We start from the raw sequence: 23267 nt of genomic DNA on the forward strand, positions 1-23267 counted from the left end.
ACATTGTGCACATGCGCAGTTTCACTCATCTAGATAGATATTCTAGTTATTTATGTAGTTATGAGACCACCTCAGAATCTAAGCTAGGTCCTTCAAAGAGGCTGGGCCCTACCATAAGAAATATCACTTGGGGGAAATTTGTTATGAGGAGGTTTTAGGATATGAAGAAGTTGGTGGTCGGAGAGGAAAGAGAGGACATGAAAACTTTAGATTAAAATGTCAAAACTGGTACCCAAGTGAGGAAGGTGTGAATTGATTCCTTGGTATGAATACCAATTGAAGTTCCACCTCTCACTTCAGAATAAATAGCAAAAAGAGCTAATAACAAGTCTTATTTTTTCTCCCCCCTTTTTATAGGGCAGATAGAATATAGCCATGGACCAGGAGAACCTATTGGAAGCTTCGCATTCAAATTTGATGTGGTTGATGGAGAAGGCAATAAGTTGGCTGACCAGTCATTCTCCATCGGAGTTTTAGGTAAGGGGTATCAGGTTCTCTACGAGTGCATCTGACCTTCTCTGGTTTCCACTGTGCTCACTTCGGAGCTGGAGTCTCCTTCCACATACCAGGCAAAGATGAAAATCCAGGACTGTCCGCTTGCTGAGGCCTCTGAGACAGCTCCGAGGATTACTCTAAGCCGACCTCCTAGGCACCAGACCTGGGACTGAAGGAAAGAGGCTGAAAACCTCCTGTGACCCACCACTGTTTCTGATATTTTCAGAAGCGGAATCCCCACCGGTCATCATCACCAATAAAGGGTTGGTCTTGGATGAGAACTCGGTGAAGAAAATCACTACTGTGCAGCTCTCGGCCACTGACCAGGATAGTGAGCCTGCAGAACTCATCTACAGAATCACCTCCCAGCCCCAGCTGGGCCACCTGGAGCATGTGGCGTCACCAGGTATGTGGTCCTCTCTCGCTCCATCCTACCCTAGGTGCAGACTCGGTAAGTTCTGGGGACTGCTTCATCCTGGTGTACATATACACCCACAGTCTGTCTTAATATTTATTTTCTGCCTCACTATTTTTGACATTATATGCTGGTACAAATTATTTAGTATACATTAAGCACTTTATAATAGTTAGTAAAAATAAATTAGAAAAAAAATGACAATTTGGAGTAAGGAAAAAACTCCTTGGAGGTAGGTATAACCTTAATATGATTAAAACCCTGGATTTGACCTTCAGAACCACAAAGAAACCATAATTTCATGTAAGTACTCTTATCTCCATGACTGGATAGTCCACCTCTCTAGAGCAAACCATACTCCTCTGGTCTTTTACATTACCTTGACTGCAATGCACACATAGTGTAGTGTCCTGTGTTTAAATAGTCACCTCAGCTGAGAGTGTAACTCAGTGGTTATTTATGTTATGTGGTCTGATGTGTATTTAGCATACACAAGACCTTGGATTCAGTCCCCAGCACCAGGGGGAAAAGACTGAATTAAACACACGGTGAAGGAGAACGTATACTGAGCAGACTGTGTTCAGCCACTACATAGGAAGCAATGATGAGCACAATTCATCCTCACCACCTGGGTTTCTCTACTGGGTGGGATAAGGAACCTCCCTAGATACCAGTAACTCAGGGAAGACATGTAGACCTGGAGTTGAAGGAATTCAAAAACCGGGAAGTCTACATTGAGTAAGCCCTTGGAAGTCAGAGTTCAGAGGCTTAGCTATGCCCTTGGAAGTCAGAGTTCAGGGGCTTAGCTATGCCCTTGGAAGTCAGAGTTCAGGGGCCTAGGTATGCCCTTGGAAGTCGGAGTTCAGGGAAGTTTTAGATTATACTCTTTTCAGAGGTGGAAAAAGCATAAACAAATGCATGCTACGTGGACCATATGAGCATAGTCAGAGAACAGAAGGAGACAGAACTCGTGGGAACATGATGATGCTGTGGGGAGTCCTCCAAGCTGAGGTGAATAATCTCTGTTCAACAGAAACAATAAAGGACCGCAGTAGACTTTCGAGCAGGGAAGGAAGTAAAGCAGCTAACGGAATGAAATGGGGGAGGAGAAGGGAGCCGGTGACGTGGTAACGAAGATTCCACACTGGGCCAGTAGAAGGCAGTGAGGCTTCACCTGGAGAGGCAGTTATGACTGTAGCAAAGGGAGAATATGGGAGCAACTTCCCGGTACCTTGTAAGTGTTCACTCAGGTGATGTGGGTGACGGAGAGAGAGAGAAGAGGGAGGGGCTTTAGGGGAGAGCCTGTGGAACTCGGCAGCTTTGGGGGGCACCAGAGACTGGGTGGGTAAATCTAAAGGTAGAATTGCCGTCACTTCTTAGAGGCAGTGACAGCTTGAAAGAGTTGGGTCTTCTTAGGATTTCCTTGGATTTTATATTACAGATTCTTCATTCCATGGAAAACATCAAGTCAGGGGACATGGGTGACCTTCCAGACTCACTTTCTCATGCCGAGTCAGGCATAAGCGGACAAGCAAGTGAATCTATGTCACAGATAAATGATCGTTAGGGATGCTAGGGATGAAATGAGTATTCAGAGGCGCCGGAGGGAAGCAGGGAAGGCCTCCCTAATAATGGGATGGCATTTGAGGAAAGCTGAAGACGGAGAAGGAATTGGCCATGCTGATGAGTAAGGAAAAAAGATTTGGCAAAGGAATGAGCAAATGTCAATGTCTTGGAGTGGGCTCAGCCAGGCACATCACACTCAGGGCTCAGCAAGGAGGCCAGTGTGCTTTAACGGGTAGAGGGGAAAGGTTGAGAGAGGAGACCTTGCTTGGTCCCAGGTGGCAGGAGAGAGGGGGCCCGACAGTATGAGGAAGGGTGGTCCAGAAAGGAATGAGCAGGCTGGCAAATTAAAGCAGGTGGCCTTCCCTTTTGTCCCACAGGTCCTGCGGGAAATATGCAGATTAGCTCCCGCTATACCTTGGCTGTGTGAGATATTTAATAACTAATTCATAAGCTAATTGCTTCTGCCAGAATTCTGTCAGGTTGCTGATTGTATCTCTGTAGAGATGAAAGGGCAGGCTCTCGGCTGTGGTGTTAGGCAACGGTGAGTGAACAGATTGAAAAGCCCCCAAGCTTCACCTAAGCCTCGGCCGGTTGCCCGCAGACTGGTCAGTCCCAGCCTCTGCTCTCTCTCCTGTGACCCCAGGCTGGTTCAGAGTCCTATGGGGTGGGGCTGCGTGCAATTCCTTTTTTCTCTTTCACAGTTCTCAGGCTTCAGTTCTGCTAAGACCAAGCTGCTGTATCTCTTTCAGGAGATACCAAGACGTACCCCTGCTCTGGCCTCCTCCTAGGGTGGCACCCTCCAAAGGCAGAAGGATTCCCATCTCACCTAAGATGTTGCTTTACCAGCTCTTAAAGACAGACTTAACTTCCTGATCCATGCCGTCTTCTGTCCCATCAGCATTTCTTAATCTTAACACTAAATCGTAGATGGGAACATCAAGCCTCAGTCCTCCTCACCACTGAGGTTCCCTCCTCATTGTCAAAAAGCAAGGATTCCCCACCCCGCCCTCTCTCTAAACCAAGACCAAGTCCTCTTTCTTGCATTTAGCCAGGATCCTCTTTCCCTGTCCCCTCCCCGCTCTCCAGTTAGAGCATCCTGTATTTGGTTCTTTTTGAATGCCCACGGTCCCCTTGGAAGAAGCACATGGAGATTACCTCATCTCCTCCCAACACAGTTAGCTACAACTTAGACCAGAGCATTCGTCCCACAAGGTGGACCTGACTCTACCAGGATCTGGAGTTGGGACAGGGCCAACTCTTCCCAAGAGCGGAGCAACTTGTAAGCACATTTAGGTGTGCCTCTTTACTGGAGGTACTGAGGCCTCCTGGAGCAAGCACTGGCCTCCAGTGTGTGCTTGTCCCTCTCGCTGGCTTGCATAAAGTGGACTTATCACCAGACAGCCGTGAGGTCTGATGTCAACTGATCAGATTGTGATCCTAACACAGTCAAAAGAGTTCTGTGGAACTTCTTGCTTCTCCTTTGTGAACTGTGCAGAAGGTGGACATGAGCCTCCTCCCACTGCTGAGAGGCAAGGCTAGGAGTCCAGTGCCCTAGGAACTCTGATTCAGGTTAGAAGACCACCCCCACACCCTCCCCATGGGCTTTCCCTTCTTCCCTACGCTCTAATGACTTTCTGTTTCTTGGGAAATTAGAATCAAGCGTGGTACTAACTAGGAAAGAAGCTAAGATACCAGGACAAAAAACAAAACAAAACAAAATAAAACCAGAGAGCAAGAAATCTATTTTCTCTCATAGAATGATCCAGAGGCTTGAGATGGGAGGTGGCGCCATCTCTGGTTCCTGGTGACTGCTGTAGTTGGCCCGCTGTAGAAGGAAGAGAGCCAGGGGCTCAGATCCCATGTACTGTGTGTTTTAGCAGGACTACAGGATGGACAGACATCACTTTTGTGTGAGGACAGCCACACACAGCTGAGAGACGGAGGCAAATAGAGCCTCTTTCTGGGCACCCAGTTGCTTACATTTTTCAGCTAGGGAGGAACAGTGTTAGAATATAGCTCTCTCTAGCATGGCAAGACCCAGGGACCAAGAGCTTGTCGCTCCTGAGATGTAAGTAGTCACACTGACTCAAATACTGGGAGGGGTAGTGGTAGCTACACAAGCCGTTAGAGGACAGGGATGGAGGGCCATATTATATGTCTTGCAATGAAGTGGATCTTTACTTAACCAAATAATTATTATGCATAAGACTCCTATACTGCTATTAACGAGGAACTGTGACATCCAAACCAAAATCTGTATCCCTGTCTTGATTTTAATTTTATTCCCCCCTAGAGGGTATTGATAGTGCTGCGGCTCCAGCAGGCAACAGAACCCACAGATCTTGACCCCTTGGTGATTTCAGTTTCCTCCGAAGACTTCAGGAGCTGTGGGTGGCTGCTGTTTCCAGCATACTTTACGGAATCCTGCTGGATTTCCCTTGCAGGCACATTCTCAAAACTGAAGTGAGGTACTGCTTTCTTGGCCAGACCAAGAAAAATCCCTCAAAGACTGAGAACTCTAAAAGGCATTCAGGGGCCAGGGAAAGGCCCTCTGCTGCCACAGTGGCCTTGGTTTCTTGTCAGAGCCACTAGGTGCCCAACCCGAGACTCAGATGAGCTTTCCAGGTGACGACATCTGGCTTAGCAAGGGTGGAGTTTGACTCCTGGTCCACAGAACTACTGCCCGGGAAGCCCAAAGGCAGGTCTATCCACCCATAAGCACTGAAGCGTCTTGATTCTGCTTGAGGCATTGACTGAAGAGACGTGTTGTTCACAGAGCCTAGTTCCACTTAGCCTCTGTGAATGGTACATGAGTAGGCTCATTCCCCCAAGCTTTCTAGAAACGTGTATTTTTCCACCATTCTGAGAGCTGCATGCTTACCTCAAGGGACCTCTTGGACCTCAAATCTTAAATGGAGCAACTGAACAGTTCTCTACCCTGGTGTGTTCACTAATCGCTTGAGCTCCTCTTCATTACCAAGTGCACTGTCGGCCTTATAGGCTGGAGTATTGTTTGATGCAGGGTGGATCCCATTGTTGAGATCCTCTGGCTGTTGTGAGCCCTCAAGGAAGGGTCCTGCACTAAAAGTTCACTTACCACAGTGTTGCCATAACTTGCTACTTTTTGCCCTGAGCTTGCTTCCAAAGCCTCCCTTCTCAGTGGAACTTTAGTCAACACCTCCCCCCACAAAAAAAAAAAAAAACCCATGAACTATCTTTCAAACACACATCTCTTCCTTTTCCCCACCTCAATTCATTATGGTGCTGAGTTCTCAGCTTTTTAAATTCATTTCTGAGCATGCTCGTGGAAGTAGCATTTTGCCTGGAGAGTATCACCCCAACCAGATTTCAGAATGGATGGACCACATTGTGAGAGCCTACCCGGCTTACACAGGTAACAGTGGGCATGAGAGTCATGGTAAAGAAGAGAACAGAGTGGGTCACTCTGGGCAGGCTCAGATGCTCTGTCTCAGGTCAGGATGGCCCCTAGGCTGAGACAACAGCTGGGTAGATTAAAGCCAGTTGTGTGTGCATGTATGATCAGACCACACAGATTCCTCATGCCTCAATACTTGATAGTTGCACCGAGTCTGTTCTCCATGTGCTCTCTCTTATCTGGTAAAACTGTAGTGAGGGGACCTGTCAGCAGTGCATAACTAATCCTTGTCAGTTGCTCTGCACAGGGTAGTGAGTACCATCGGAAGTGTTGTTTTTATTTATCATAGAGAAATAGTTCTCTCACTAGTGTGCTTCCTCAATTTCTCTTATTAAAAACATTGCATAATTCATGTGGTTCAGACATGGCCACCATTCTACAAGGCAAACAAAATCAAATGGATGATCTCACCGTCCACCATTTTCTTTGCATCCTCTTACATGGCTGTACCATTCCAGTTTTAGAGAAGTCAAAGAATAAAAGAAGATATGCTAAGGTTCTATGTTGAATAATTTCCTCTAGCTTGTGTGGCTCTTAAGAGCAGAAAGGAAGCGTTAAAGAATTTGATTCAGGCTTTGTGGTTTTCCTTCTACTTTTCTATTACATCAGCAGTCCCCTGCCCCGTATGAATGTCACAGTCCTGAGGATGTGTTTAAAAATCATGATAGCCGGGCGGTGGTGGCGCACGCCTTTAATCCCAGCACTCGGGAGGCAGAGCCAGGCGGATCTCTGTGAGTTCGAGGCCAGCCTGGTCTCCAAAGCGAGTTCCAGGAAAGGCGCAAAGCTACACAGAGAAACCCTGTCTCGAAAAACCAAAAAAAAAAAAAAAAAAAAAAAAAATCATGATATCCAGCCCTTACCTGGACCCAAGGATAAAAGGCTCTCAGGGATGGAGCTCAAGTACGAGTTTCCTTCAAAAGCAGCTTGTGGGGCTGGGGAGATAACTCTGTAAAGTGCTTGTCACTCATCATGGGGACCTGAATTCAGATCCTCAGTGCCCACATAAAAGCCGGCACAGTAGTGCATATTGGTAAACTTAGCACCAAGAAGGCAGCAACAATTCCCGGGGCTTGGTGTTTAGCCAGTGGGTGAACCTCAGCTTCACAAGGGGAGGGGGGATACGGACGGACGGGGACAATGGGGACGGACCCTGTTTCAGAAAATGAAAAGAGAGCCTGGAGAAACGGATCAACAGTTAAGAGGACTTGCTGTTGGTACAGAGAACCTGGGGGTTTGGTTCCCAGCACCCACATGGCAGCTAACAACGGTTTGTAACTTCAGGCCCAGAGGGTGCAATGCCCTCTTTTGGCCTCCAGAGGTACTGCACACATGTGGTGTCTAGACAGGCATACAGGCAAAACATCCATATGCATAAAATAGCAATCAATAATTTTTCTTTGAAAATTGATGAGAACAACTGAGGAAGATATAACACATTAACCTCTGTGATCCACACACATCTATATGCATACACACACACACACACACACACACACACACACACACAGACACACAGGATTATATTAGTACACTTTCTGTTACTATAACAAGTGCCTGAGGCTGGGTACTTAATTAGTTCACAGTTTGGAAAAATAAAAATACCAGACTAGCAACCCCATCATCTCAGCTTCTTTGTAAGGACTCTGTTGGCAGAGTACCACAACATGGTGGGTAGTAACATGTAAAGAGCATATATGAAAGAGAGAGATTGTGTGGTGAAACAGGAATCCAGAGACCAAGGAGGGGCCAGTCTTGCTCTCTTGGTAACAACACACTCTTACAGGACCAGCATGAATGTCTACCAAGCACAGCACTTCCTGTGATCATCTCCTCACAGCAGGCTCCACCTCTTAAAGGTCCCACACTTTCTAATACCACTACATGGAGGATCAAGCTTCCAATGTGTGAGCCTTGGGGTCACACTTTCCTGGTCAGATTCCTGTCTGCTTGACCCAAACTAGAGTCATTTGAGAAGAGGGAGCCTCAGTTGAGAAACTGCCACGAGACTGGTGTGTGGGCGAGCTTGTGGGTCATTTTCTTGATTAATATGATGGGTGTGGGAAGGCCCAGTCTGTGGGGGATGGTGCCACCTCAGGGCCTGTAGTCCTGGAAGATATAAGAAAGCCAATGGAGCAAGTCACGAAGAACAAGCCAGTTAGCCATGTTTCTGGGTGACGCTGCTCGGTCCCTGCCTCCAGGTTCAGGCCCTGGCTTCTCTTGACAATGGGCTGTGATTTACAAGGTGGAATAAACCCTTTCCTCTTTGTGTTTGGTCATGGTATTTTACCACAGCCATAAAGATCCTAACCAAGACAACCTGCATATCCTCTTGAGGTTCCAATTACCATTGTGTGTGTGTGTGTGTGTGTGTGTGTGTGTGTGTGTGTTTATATACACAAAAAACACAACATACACACACACAGTATGAGGAAACTCCTCCCTTAAACCAGTATTCATTGAATAGATTTGACAAAAATAAATGAATGTTTTGAAACTGGGGACATATCTGCCCAGGTGTGTTTCAGGAGTTGTAACCGGAACCCGGCAGAAGCCAGTGAGAGCCCAGAGGATGGAGAATCCTCAGTGAGAGGGTGAGGTTGTTTGAGGGCCACTCCTCAGAACTGATACTTTACCACCACGGGGCTCTTCATTCCGGCCTCTCTGTGTGGTGACACGATACACCTGTTCTTAGATTGGGCTCTCCTAGAAAAGAGGCATGTTGGGGTGTCAAGGTTATTGGTGTCACAGACTGGGTAGTGTGAACAGTGGAAGCATCTTTTCTCCCACCTGTAAGTTCAAGGTGCAGGTGTTGCTAGGGTTGAGTTAGGTAGCAGAGGATCTGCGCAGGCCTCTCCTTGTCATGCCAATGTCTCTGTGTCCCCATGCTGTCCCCCCCATCTGTCTACACCCTGACCCCCTTTCTTCTTACACTAGCCACGCTGAGTCAGAGCCCACCTTAACAGCCTCCTGCTATTTAACTGCACATGTGTGGACCCTGTTTCCACAGAACTACTTTGCAGTACTAAAAGTTGAGGTTTCTACACATGATTTAAATGAGGGGACACACAGTTGAGCCTACATCAAGATGCTGTGGGGGAACTCCGAAGCCAGGAAGTAGAGAGGTTCCCATCCCCCAGCACAGCTGAGGTGGACACAGTATGACAGGACCCCCTACTGCTGTGCTGAATGCAGGCAGCCTGCAGCAGCACCCAGCATCCCTTTATGAAGGCAATTTTTTTAAAGACGCTTTCCTCTACCCACTTCCCTGACCTGGACCAGGCTTTCTGTAATGTGTGGGCCTTCCGGGAGAATTGGGAAAACTGACAGGGTTAATATGAGTCTCTTGTCATACTGCCAGATACATAGTTTAACCAGCAGGTTGGTGACTGAAAACACCTTCAATGGGATTAAAAGCCTTCAAGTATTTCAAACAACAGCTACCTGCTGTGACAGCCAGGAGGGGACTGTGCTTTCAGAAAAAAACCTTCTTGCTGACAAGTGAGTAACTGGCCTCTTCCAACACCCAATTAAAAAAGGCTAAACTTCTGAAAACAAAAGGTGTACAGAGACTGAGAATCTATTCAGTAGAACCTGTTAGATGTAAGGGATAGTGACAGAATAAATTGTGTTCACCATACACTGGGTGCCTGTGGTTTGTCAGGTCCTATTCCAGATGCACATTATGGAGAAACACACATGTGTGCGTGCATGCCCACACACACACAAACCCATGTCTTCTTAAAGTTCACATTCTACCCACAGTTCTTTGTTTTCTGGCAAGTAAGCATGGGCATCATTTAAATAATATTTAACCCCATCAAGCCCAATAGTTCAGAAAAGAATGAAGCTATGATCCATGAAGTATATTTGAAGGACAATTAAAATATATTATCACAGTACCATTTCAGTGGTAGACTTATGAATGTCATGTGTGATTCCTACTTTTCCATGTTTTTTATATATATTCTTTAGTAGACACACACTACTTTTATCCTGAAAATTTTATGAATAAGGGTGAAATCCAAGATGTCCAGGTGACTCTTACAGTAAGAACTGAGAGAGCTCAGCTAGAACTGAGCTCTCTTGGGGTCCAGCCCCAACATTGCCCTCTTCCAGCCATGTGACCTTGGATAGATGACACAGCTTCTTAATTATATAAGTCATTCTTATTTTAAATGGAGGTGCTTTCCCCACCCTGACCTCTTAGAGCTGTTACCAGGTAAAAATCCCACATCACTAAGCAAGTCGGAAGTAGTTTTCTGCCCACAGAAGATACCTATGTTTCCTAGGTTCAACTGGGAAAGTCAGGTAAAGACCAGACTCTCCAACTCCGCTTCTAAGAATGGAAAGAGGCTCTCCTGCTTTGGAAAAAGGTGTGTTTGTGGTGGTTTCCTAAATACATGCCTGGCGTGTATTCCAGAACGTTCCACTGCTAGAGATTTATCCAAGCAGAGTGAAAACTGATATCCATACACAGTCAAGAACACAAGTAGTCACAGTAGCCTTGTTTGTAACAGCCCCAAACTAGAAGTAATCCAAACACCCATCGGTGAGTGCATACAGAAGCAAATTATGACATATTCACTTGGTAGAATAAGAAGAATGAGTATTTTGAAGGGATAACATTGGTACGTGTTTGTGTGGGTATGGGCATATGTGAGTGGAGGTTAGAAGTTGACATCAAGCACCTTTCTGAGTCACTTTCCACCTCATTTTTGAGATAAGGTCTCTTACCTAACCGAAGTTCCGAATTCAGCTAGGCTGGCTGGCCAGTGAGGTTCAGGAATCTACCTGTCTCCAGTCGCCAACCCTGCAGCTCTGGGGTACTTGCTATGTGTCACTTGGTATGTGACGTCATAAAGGCACAAACTCAGTTCCTCATGCTTGTACAACGAGCACTTTACCAGCTGTACCACATTCACAGCGCAGAACTAAACTATCAGTGCATAGTAAACTGCAACCTAGCTAGGCTAAATGAAGGCAAGCAGGTACAAAGGGGGGCATACTGTGTTTGTGCAGAAGGGGAGAACACCAGCTAATGTGTAGTAATAGGAGCAGCTCATGGTTACTTGAGATGAGGATGGAGTAGAGATGGCAGGGTGGAAGGATTATGGAATGTCAGTGTGACTACTTTTGGAGTGATGGACATGTTCACTACTTTCAGGTATTCTCATTGGGACCTTCAAATATGGGCAATTCATTGTGTGCCAGTTCTAACAATCAGATGTTAAAATTATCCGTAAGTTAACTCAATAAAACTGTTTTAAAAGAAAAAAGGAAAAAGTTTCAATCCCAAAGCCCATAGCCTAATTCCCAACAAGAATAAGCCATAATCTTAATCAGCCATCATCAGGCTGTGATTCATAAAGGGATCATGCAGTTGTTTAAGAGTCTAAATGTTTATTTTCCCATGGACTGTGAAAATAGATCCACAACAGAAACTTAAATTCCTCAGTGTAGTCCATCTGAAGATTTAACATTGTGTGTGTGTATATGCCTGTGAAGTGTGTGTGTGTGTGTGTGTGTGTGTGTGTGTGTGTGTGTACTTGTTTCTGTGTATGCATATGCCTGCAGGTACTCTTTCTTGCATGTGTGTGCAGAGGCCAGAGCTCACACGTCTTCCTTGATCGCTCTTCAACTTATTTTTTGAGGCAAGGTCTCTCACTGAACCTTGAGCTCACTGATTCAGCTAGGCTAACTGGTTGGTGAGTGTCAGTAATCCACCTGTCTCCACACCTCTCTACCCTAGGTATAGATATGTGCCACCATGCTGGACTCAGACATGAGTGACAGGCATCCAAACTCAGATCTTCATACTCGTACAGCCAGTGTGCTAAGCTGCGGAGCCATCTCTCCAACCCCTGAAGTTATTAAATTTTTAAAGAATGGTGTAGATTTCTGTCCAGCTGTAAGACAAAGCTGCAACACCACAGGCTGCATTTCTTCCCTGTCAGGAACTGATGTAGCAAGTGCAGAAATATAAAATGCCTCATCAGAAAATTAATGCCCCAGTAGTCAGAAGGCTCTTGCATCTGGGTGACAAATTTCAGATGATAAAGACGCAAATGAAATGAAAGCCCTGTGAGTTGATTTTTTTTCCTTAAAGACATAGCCTGGGATACTGACATCACACTAGAATAGATAGCAGTCAAAGCAAAAATCATTGTAAAATAACACTGGTTTTACCAGGATTAACAGTGAAAAATAATAATTCCTAGGAAGCAGCAAAGAATGTCAAGGCCAGAATAAAAGACTAAATTAACAAGATCAGTAGCTCACTGCCCCAAATCAGAAAGGCAGGATTACATCTCCATCTCTCATTTTTCTTATTGTGCAGAGGCTCAAACACGGGGCCTTATGCATGCTAGGCAAGTACTCCACCACTGAGCTACACTCCCACCTTTATTTCAACCTTTTGTTTTGTTTTGTTTTGTTTTGTTTTCTCTTATATAGTCAAGGCTGGCCTGAAACTCACTATGTTGCTGACAATGACCTTGAACTCCTGATCTCCCAGCTACCTCGCAAGTACTATTTCAGCCCAGTATGTTTTAGCCTTGATCGATGCTTGAGTATAAATCCCTGTAGCTCTAAGATACAAACAAGGATTCTGGACTATTTTTGCTAAATTTGGGGGATTTAAAAACAGAGCTAATATGTGTTTGAAGAATAACATCATTTTTTAAAATTGCTTAAATTTTTAAATGATGATTTCTTCTTCTGTGACATGTTATTAAAGAATACTGTTTTCTAGGTCAGTGTCAGTTGATAGAGGATGACTGTTCAAACCCAAAAGTCATGCAGTAAATCTTACCACTACCTGCGTGGCGAAAATAGCATGAGAAGCTAGGAACCCATGCCTGAAAGTCGAAAGGGACCTTGAAAGACACTGGGATGGTTCCCCAATCCCACAGACAGACTGTGTATAGTTGAACCTTGTAACTACAATGGTCCAAGGTAACTCATCACACAACATTAAGAATTAGGGCAGGATTCAGAAAGGATTGTGAAGTCATGGGGGAGTGTAAAACTTAAGAGAGCAGAGTTTGAACAGTAAGGCAAATCATTCCTAAACCTTTCAGAGATTTTTAGCTGCATACAAGAAAGGAACACTTACTGAACACCTCCTGTAGCCATGGCAAACAAAAGCCTCGGCAATCGAGTTAACATATACTACCAAAGAACATATGTCGTTGTAGAAAAAAGGTCTACGAACTACACAGGTCTTCAAGGACAGAGCATGGACGCTGTGTGTAAAATACAGGAGACTCTGCAGGAGAGTCTGGCATCTCCCTGCCTGGAGGGATGGCTAGTGTCTTGACATCCCTCCCGTTTCTCTCTTCTCCTCTCATTAGGTGTCCACATTAGTTCCTTTACTCAAGCCGACCTGATTTCACAAAGTGTCCAGTATGTCCATTCTCGTAAGACTGTGAGGCACTCAGATGCCTTCAGCTTTGTGCTGTCTGATGGTGCGCATGAGGTAAGAGGCCCTGTCACCCATCCGTGAGTGGGGTTCGATTCCGAGTTTTCTGTGTTGAGAGGAATGGGCAGACAGACTGGAGATCAGCATGATCCTCTGTTCTTAGTCACAGCCCAGGCGCAGCCCCTGACAGCCGTGGGCTTGAGCTCAAGAGGATTCATGTCAGGGTTCCTTGGGAGGGAGGCATGGCAAGGGCTGAGGAGAGGGTGGTACTGGGGACCGGCGACCCACCTACCTGTTACTGTTGTAGGTGACACAGACCTTCCACATCACTCTTCACCCTGTGGATAATTCCCTGCCCCTGGTGCAGAACCGGGGCATGCGTGTGCAGGAGGGCGTGAGGAAGACCATCACAGAGTTTGAGCTGAAGGCAATGGATGCGGACACAGAGGTATGTGGCCTCCCTGGTCTCTCAGACTGAGCAGAAGTAGAGTTGGGGGCAGGTGCTGATTTGTGGTGCATCCTGGGAGTTGTGACAAGGGAGGTAAAAAACAGAAGACACCTTGGCCTTCTGGGAAAAACCAAATTGGAGTGCAAATTGCTTTTCAGTTCATCCTGAACCCCTCAGTAATTCATTCTCACCTCAGCTTGCACGTAACAACTCTTTACAAGCTGATTTTATTGTGAGTCCTAGAGAATAAGGTAGGTGGCGCTCTACCCAAAACATGTATTGTCTCTAAGTGGAGGTACTTTGGCCTCCCTGCACCTCTCTTCCATTGTACCGCTGGCACCCAGACTTTTTTTTCATGGTTCGTGGTCATCACAACTTGAGCAAACTCTAAGAAAACTCTTTGTCTGGGGGGGGGGGGGGGGGGAGGCATATTGAGGCCCAGCTCTCCTCTCACGATGTTGCCCAGGCCGAGCATTTAGCGTGTGGACTTGACTGGGCTTGCACGAAGCCCACCACTGTACCTGTAGGTCTGTGTGACCCCTTCTCTGTACCCAGACTTCACTCACATAGCTGTGCTTTCATGGACTGTTCATTGCCTACTGGGTTGTAGACTCCTCTGTAGATGCTAAAGGTATAGCTGTGAAGAAAACAGAAAATGTGACAGGAATTCACAACCTTTTTGATTGGAGTAAGGAAGGGAAGGAATGAAGGAAGGAAAGAAGTGAGGGAGGGAGGGAGATAGAAAGGAAGGAAGGAGGAAGGAAGGAAGGAAGGGCTGAAGAAAGAGAGGGAGAGAGAGAGAGCGGGACCAATCAGACATGGTCAGCGTTAAGTGAGGTCAAGATTGGTGGGTATGCTATTTTAGACAGAGGAACCAGGGAACGTCTTTAAGGGGTGCTGTCTGAACAGAGACATCAGTGTAAGAGCAAGCTATGCAGTTCCCTGGGAGAATTCACTCTCCAGGCAGAGGAGACAGTGCCAGGCTCTAGTGCCTTTAGATGCTGAAGCCAGGAGGCTGGAATCCAGTGCCCCGGGGGCACTAAGAATAGGCAGCCCCAGCCTTCCCTGTAGTCCAGCCTGTGCCATGAGGCCTGAGGAGAGCGAATGTAAACGCTCAGTGTTCTGACGAAGGCTGAAAGGTGTAAGTCCAGTTGCAGTAGAGAAGGTGCTTTCCCTCACTAGCTTCGTTGTGTCTACAAAGAAAACGCAGGCTGTATTGGCTGGCTTTAGCCTCTGTTTCCTTTCCCAGCTCCTGGCCACCACTCACTCTGTGACCTTGCCTCTTGCTGTTCTCCTTTGGGCAGGCCCAGTCTATCACATTCACGGTCGTTCAGCCCCCACGCCACGGCACCATCCAGAGGACGACCAGGGGGCAGCCTTTCCAGCTCACCTCCTCCTTCACTATGGAAGACATCTACCAGAACCGGGTCAGCTACAGGCACGACGGCAGCAACTCCCTCAAAGACCGGTTTGCCTTCACCGTTTCTGACGGGACCAACCCCTTCTTTGTCATTGAGGAGGGAGGAAAAGAGGTGAGGGCCGGTGGTGGAGGAAGAGGCCCAGCAGAGCCTGTCAGAGACCGCGTGGGGATTGTTAAACGCTGCACAGCTCTGAGTTCTTACTCCATTAACGTTAAGTGTATTGGCTCTGGCCAAGTGCTTTCTCTTAAATCTTGTTTTTCATCTATAAAATGGGCACAGTAATGATGGCCAGCTTCTGGTGCTTTATCTAAACACCAAAAGGGACAATCCTAATAAAGTGTTTGACGCTGCTGGTAACTAGTGAGCCCCTAGTAAGACATGGTGATTATTAATGTTACTCTTTATTTTTTCTTCCATCTGGTATTCCTACAATATCATGTAGTTCTATATTCTCTTTCTCTTTTTGGAATAAGACTCCTCATTCACTCTTTGAGGATTTAGAGGGGCTTCTGTGTACACGAGACACACAAATCTTGAGTCCTGGCTCTGCCACTTATCAGCTGAGTGACTTTGTGAGTCATGTTCCTTTTGAAAGCCTCGACTTCTCAATCTGTAAAATGGAGTTAGTGCCTCTCCTCCTCCTGTACATAAGGCCCTCTGCCCCATGGCAGGCCCACGGAAACATCAGAGCATCTGTAGCTGCATTCATCCTTGCCATCATCATTTCCGGATCAGCCCCTGGATTCTATAATAAGATGCCTTGCTGTTGAGGCTGAACAACTTCCCAGCTTTCCTTCCTCCAAGATTGAGGAGGAGGGAGCTAGGGAGATGGCTCAATTTGAATGTGTTGTCTGTGTGGTTGTGAGAATCTGCATTCAGTCTCCAGAACCCATGTAAAAAGCTGGGTGTGGTGGTGGGAACCTGTAATCCCAGCACTGGGGAAGTAGAGAGAGACAGGCTCATCCCCGGAGCCATTCTATTCTAATTAACAATCCCCAGGTTCCAGGGAGAGACCCTGCCTCAAAAAACAGGGTGCTTAGCTACTGAGGAACAACACTTGAGGTTGACTATTGGGTTCTATGTGTTTGTACACACACACACACACACACACACACACACACACACACACACGACCTTATCTACTGCCTCTGCATCATTTGCTCGGTCCTTTGTCCCTTAACAGAACTCCACTATTCCACAAACTCTCCCTGCAGTCACTGCATCTCTGTTCGAAGGAGGGCTGGGGACATCCCAATACCCCACACAACTGTGTCTGGCTCCACAGAAGTAGTTTGTAAACAGTATGCTCACAACCTGCTGTACCCCCAGGTACCCCCAGGACAGTGGAAGAGTCTTTCTCAGTCCTGGAGAGTGAGTTTCTGTCCTACACTGTTGGTGGATAATTATACTCCTGGGAGGGAGATCATCCTGTGTCCTTTGGAGACACAGAAGGTCATCCTCAGCTGGTCATCACGTCCGTAGGTGGCTCTTGGGATTCCTCTGCCTGGCTGCATCTGACCGTGCCATGGCATCCCTGGCAGGCTATCACTTTCTCCTTTCTCCCGCTGTCACTGTTCCTTGTTAGCTTGACTTTCAAAAGAGGAAAATAAATCCAGATGTATCAGCAGTGGCTACCCTCTTAAAAACATAATCGTCAGAGCAAGCCTTCTGAGGGACCATGTCAGCTTAAAAAAAAAAAAAAAAAAAAAAAAAAAAAAAAAAAAAAAAAAAAAAAATTGTGTAAATTGTACATTGAAAAGCTGGGATCTCACTGGCCTGTGTTGCAGCTGGTACACAGTCAGAGCCAGTGAGCATGCGTGGGCTGGGACTCACGTGTGCAGTCTATAGACAGGTCTCTCTCTGTGGATGGAATGACAGTGTAAATTCCCTTTCACCATTCATGCCCATAGATGCTTTTATTCTTGATTTCTTCTGCCTCTTACCCACAGAGGGAGCACTGTCCTTAAACCAAACAAGAACAAAAACAGGGAAAGAAAAGGAAAGGAAAAGATCTCTGTGCTTAGAAGCTTCCCTCCCTGTCTGGGCTGATCCCACCTGGAGCCTCACCGTCAGCATTTTAATGATGCTGTTCACCAGCCTCTCATGAAAACTTCAATACAAGATATTGAGAGAGAAAGTATCTGTGGATTGTTTCATCTTAAGCAAGGGTTTTTTTTTCTGAATTTATTTTGTAAGTTAGTGTACAAAGTAATGAGTTTCTACAGCGTTTTCACATGTGTGTGTCATACTACCTTGTTCTGTTTTGTACGCCCCACTGCCCTGCCTGACTTCCCCCTCTTAGTGGTCCCCGTCTTCTTACCCCAAAGTTCCACCCTCTGCTTTCATGTGACTGACATATATTCCGTTATCCCCTCTTGTTTCCACTCCCTTTAGGCCCTGCTCCTCTCCTCTCAGGGTCCCCTTTCTACTCCCATGTCATTTGTATACATTAAAATATAGAACCTTACATCAGAGAAAACATGCAGCACTCATCATTTATTCCAAATCTAGCATCACGACATGCCCTGAAGAAGACATAATGGACCCACCCATGATGGCACATACGTGTAGTTCCAGCTAATCAGGAGCTTTGAGGCAAGAGGATTACTTGAGCTCAGAAGTTCAAGACCAGCCTAAGTAATGCTGGATGACCCCATATTAACACACATGCATGCGCGTGTGCGCGCGCGCACGCGCACACACACACACACACACACACACACACACACGTGAAAACCAACTTCTATGGCAGAGGCACCCTTGAGGTTGAGTGGAGACACCTTGCTTTTTGTTTCTGCGTCCATGTTGGACTCAATCATCTTTCTCTCTGAGGCTTCATGCCAGTTGTGATAAGAGGTGAAAGGTAGCTTTGTGGCCTGTGCTTGGTCTCTGACATGTGCTGGGAGTTCAAGGATTCCAGCGTTTTAGGTACAGTGTCTAGGAAACTCCAGTGTTGATAATGAGTGTTCTTCTGGCTCCCCTTACAGATTATGACCGCAGCACCTCAGCAGTTCCGTGTGGACATCATCCCGGTGGATGATGGCACCCCCAGAATTGTCATCAACCTGGGTCTGCAGTGGCTGGAGTATATGGATGGCAAGGTAAGTCCTATCCCATCTGCCATATCCACTGTCCCATGCTCGATGTGGGCTAAGTACTCATCATGAAGCCACCCACTCACCCACCACTCTCATGACCTGGCTTTCCTAAGGTGGGAGAACCCAAAAGTTCTTTGGTTAAGATTCTTCACTGATTAAATTAATAGGATCATTTAGCTTGTTATAATTTAATATAACCCTCTAACCCTACAAAAAAAAGATCCCCCCAAATAGTTAAACAAAAGAGACATGTGATGGGAGAGTGCTGGGCCAGGTCTGTACCTGACACCTTATAGCTGTGATGGTACCACCCATTGCTGAGGGTCTGCTGTTGAATACACAGCCAGATTTCATCACAGAATCCAGGGTGGGGGACTTCATTTTAAAGAAGAGACACAGAAATTGAATCTGTCATTTCCGCTTATATTCTGTTGGCAAGAAATTGGTCAGATGAGCACGGATGTTTCACAGGAGGCTGGGAAATCGTGTCTCGAGCCGGGCGGGCAGGCTCTCAACTAAAACTGTTAACTTCGAGGAAGGGAGAATGGACTTTAAGGAACATTAAATGCTTGCCCTAGATAGAGAGGAGCAGATTATCTTTGTCGGGAATTGTCCTCAGAGGAGTCCTCCTTCAGAGACCTCCTCCTCCATCTCCCAGCCCTCAGCAGGTCCTTTTAAGGTACATCTCATCATTGAGAAGTGGTGGCAACTCAGCACTGAACCTGGAGCATCAGCACCTCTGCATCCCTTCCTCTCATTTCAGAACTTTGATCAGTGATATTCATCTTATGCCATCTTTTCATCCTTGTGGAGCTGATGAGATGGATAGGTTGTTTAGCTGTTGAACTGTTGGGTTTCTTAAAATAAATACAGTGGTGTTGAACAAATGGCTTAGTCAATAAAGAGCATGAGGATGTCAGTTCAGATTCCCAGCTCCCCTGTCAAAAGTCGGGCACACTGGTGCATGCGGAGAACCTCAGTGCTGGAGGCAGAGAGGCAGGCAATCCCTGGAGCTCAATGGAAAGCCATCCTAGCCTAACTGGTCCAGGTTCAGCAGCAAGAGATTGTTTCACCAAACAAGATGGAGAACTGTCAAGGAAGACACCTGACGTGGATCTCTGGCTTCCCCATGCATACACACGTGTACACACACACACACACACACACACACACACACACACACGTAAGTTCTTATACACCCTGATTTTTTTCTCAATATTTAATCAGAGTGATTAGTTTTTCATCGCTTGGCTTTACTTCCCATCCCTCCTCTATTCCAATAGCAGTTATTAACGTTTCCAATGGCCAGATGTAGTAGCACATCACTGTAATCTGAGCACTTGGGAGACTGGTATAGGAGGACTCCAGTTAGAGGCCAGCCTACATAACATAATGAGACCCTGTCTGGATAAATCAATGTATAATGAAGTCACCAGTGACTTAAGGTTTATAAAATCTAAAAGTTAATGCCCTGCCCTCATCCGATTAAACCCCCTGACTAACATAGTGTTGCTCACCACTCTTTCTTTCTATGGGCTTCAGACCTCACTCTGTGTGACTGAGTAAACAGGTAAAGAAATCAAGTTTAGCTAGTGTATTTGAGCAATATCAGGGTACAGTATATTTATCCTAATTAACTTCAGGATTTTCGGTGATTCTCCTAAGGTGTAAGGCTTAGCCATTATATCATTCCTCCCAGGTTCCAATCCTCTTTCAAAGCCAAACTGAAATCTGCTTATTTCCACAGAACTCTTCCCCCATTGACCTTGCTCAGGAGCCTTTCTTTGTGAAAACTTCCAGAGCAGAGGCTGGCATAGTTTCCATTCTTATGGTCTCTTCCATCCAGCAGTTTTCTGTGCAGCAAATGCTCTCAGTAAATCATTGTGGAACTGAATTAAATCTGAATCCAAGGGTCTTGCTCCAGCTTAATTCCCACCTCAGGAATTAAATTTAATGGGTTTCTATTCCAGGCAACCAACCTGATCACCAAGAAGGAACTGCTGACCATGGACCCAGACACAGAGGACTCACAGCTTGTCTATGAGATCACCATGGGCCCTACGCACGGCTACGTGGAGAACAAGCTGCAGCCAGGCAGACCCGCAGCTGCCTTCACCCAGGGTGGGTTCTTAGGAGCCAGAAAGGGGACATGCTCGAATGTTGCTCTCCCATGTCTTCGCCAGTCACTTCCAGCTACTTTTACAGATGGATCATCTAGTTTATAACCACCCAGCTTATACATTTTACTCTTTCTGATTTCTTCCTGTCACTCTGAACCAGAGAACTTAGTCTTCGTCACGCCCCTGCCCTTGGGTTTCTAGGTTTTCTGGAAATGACATATGGGACTGCTCCGTTTTCTTATAAGACAAACAACAAACTGGCTGCCAGACCGAAAGATTTGTTTATCTTAAGAAGTTTATTGTTTTATTCTCTAAGGGTGATGGCATTTATTTCTAAACATCTTCAGCCAAGACGTTCAAGTCTGCTTTCTATGTCTCTAAGTTGCTCAATAGAAATATTTTCCTTTTTGAAAACATAAAGCAGGGCATTTTGGATAAGCTTGTCTCTCCTCTTTGGGGATGGCTGTGATTGGGCACTCACTGAGACCCTGCTTCTTAAGGTCCATGCTGTGTGCTCCCTTCCCACCCCATTCTCAGCCATGCTGAGCTGTGGCTTCTGTGTGGGTTATATAAGCTGCTGTCAGCCAGCTTTCCCTCTCCCACACACCTTCCTCCATAGAGGATGAGGTCAAAGGCTCATCTTTGTCAGCTTTCAAATTCACACTTCAACACTCCACAGACACTCTCTGGGCGCTTTCTGTCCAGACTCCAAGATTCTCCTTTTCCAAGAGCATGAAGGGGCTTTCTGTAAGATAGGCATTTGCACATGAAATTGCAAGACTTTGCTTTAAAACTAGGAAGAATCATTTGTTTTTAAGACTACTATACGTGTTACAGTTTTGAAAAACAGTTCCTCTCGCCCACTAGACGACCAGACTTGATACGTTGGTCTGGTACCTGTGAGAGTGTCTTCACACTTCCACATTGGTTCACAGGGGATTCTGGGACTCTTATTTTTTTTCTCACAGAGGACGTGAACTTGGGGTTGATTCGTTATGTGTTGCATGAGGAGAAGATCCAGAAACTAATGGACAGTTTTCAGTTTCTGGTGAAAGACAGTAAACCCAATGTGGTCAACGACAATGTCTTCCATATCCAGTGGTCTCTCATCAGCTTCAAATATACCAGGTACAATTTTTATTGTGTACTGCGTATTGAGAAATAAACTGAGCAAGCAGAGGAAATTAGGATGAAATACTATAGTGGGCAGGTCCATTATGGTTGGTGATAACGGTAGTGACGGTGGTGGTGGTAATGGTAGTGATGATGTCGGGGTGGGGGTGGGGGTGGTTGTGAGGCTAGTGATAACAGTCATTAAAATAATTGCATGAAATATTTATTGGATGGTATAATGTACGTGCCAGGTGTGGTGCTATGTTCTCTACATAATTCATCTTATTTGCTTGCAACCTGCAATTATGAGATTCTCTTCCTGTCTCCACAGTAGCAAAGCAGTAGAGACAGGAAGAGGCAGAGTCCCTCGCCCTTAGTCATGTAGCTCTCAAGCAGTAAGACAAGATCTTAAGCCCAGTAATCTTTTTAAAAATAATTTATTTATTTTTATTTCATGAGCATTAACTGGTGTTTTGCCTGCATGTGTGCCTGTATGAGGGTGTCGGATCCCCTGGAACTGGAGTTACAGACAGTTGTGAGCTGCCATGTGGGTGCTGGGAATTGAACCCAGGTCCTCTGGAAGAGCAGCCAATGTTTTAAACACTGAGTCATCTCTCCATCCCCAAACCCAGTAATCTTAACCATCCTCCTTCAATGCTTCTCTTGAATACTTTTGCTTCCATCTTCAAGTTATAGAAGATAATCCCATAGCATTTGTAGGAAAAACATAGAAAAGAGACCTTCAGGTTGTGTTTTTCCAAGATTTCTCTGAATTTCATAGAACTGTCTATCACATATGTGGATTATGATGTTTTCCTCATCTATTGGAGAGTTATAGAGGGAACCCAGAAGAGTTACCATTTGATAATGGTGTTGGACACATATGGTGCTGATTTTCTAAGTTAAACTAGGGTTATTATAACTAGGGTTATTATTCTACAGTGAACTATTTTTTAACTAGCATTTCACAGTCACTATTCTAAGACATCAATTTCTTGACAGTTCTGGTGTGGGTAGGTCAACTGAACTTGCTTCCAGGAGTCCCAGACATAACTTCCCCACTCTTGGACATACTCAGAATAATCAGATCCAACTGTAAAATATGTAATGTTTTGGGATTTGCTTTTAATTACCTCCCGATTGCATCACCTCCAAAGTTAAACAAGCTGAGTTAAGGGCATCCCTTTTCGCTGGCAAGGCTGATGGACTGAGCTGCATGGTGAACTGACAGTGGGATCCACTCTCTCAAAGGTGTTGTGCCTGAAACACTCAAATCAGTGAGACACACAACAGGCTGAATGGCTGTCCTCATTGATGAAACCCAAAGCCTTGGTCACTGCTGTTTTCCTGTGGCTTTTCCAAACCTGCTCACTGTATGAATTAAGATCTTGAGAAGAACTAGCCCCTTGACACATCTAGTACAAATCCCAGTGTGAGGCTGAGACCCCTGCTCAGGCTCTCACATCCTAAAACTCTGTCTAGAAATCTTTGTCCTCTGGGCTCAAGCTCAGACACCACCGCAGCTCTACAGATCTGGCTCAATGAGTTCCTACTGAAGCCGTCCCTAACAACCTTCCACACAACTTCAGAAGGACTCCCTGGCCTCTTCTCACTACTCTGCCCACTTGGGAGAGGCTGTTTGTCACACACACACCCATGCTCTGAATTCGGAAGTTTGTAGCTCCTGCTGTAATGTTCTGGGTGACTCTAGTCTCCTCTGCAGTGAGTAGGTGGC

General features: G+C 45.9%; 1 protein-coding gene across 1 annotated transcript in view; it reads left to right on the forward strand.

Annotated features, from left to right (window-relative positions):
* Positions 1–23267, forward strand: part of Fras1 (Fraser extracellular matrix complex subunit 1) — a 353235-nt gene that overhangs the window by 278630 nt on the left and 51338 nt on the right. Inside the window, exons 45-52 of the mRNA XM_059274782.1 lie at positions 358–477; positions 722–901; positions 13265–13389; positions 13640–13780; positions 15085–15312; positions 18189–18302; positions 20270–20420; positions 21388–21547. Of these exons, the coding sequence (XP_059130765.1) occupies positions 358–477; positions 722–901; positions 13265–13389; positions 13640–13780; positions 15085–15312; positions 18189–18302; positions 20270–20420; positions 21388–21547 (1219 nt within the window). The remainder of the gene's footprint in view (positions 1–357; positions 478–721; positions 902–13264; positions 13390–13639; positions 13781–15084; positions 15313–18188; positions 18303–20269; positions 20421–21387; positions 21548–23267) is intronic.

This window comes from Peromyscus eremicus, chromosome 10 (genome assembly GCF_949786415.1).
Source record: "Peromyscus eremicus chromosome 10, PerEre_H2_v1, whole genome shotgun sequence".
Taxonomy (NCBI): domain Eukaryota; kingdom Metazoa; phylum Chordata; class Mammalia; order Rodentia; family Cricetidae; genus Peromyscus; species Peromyscus eremicus.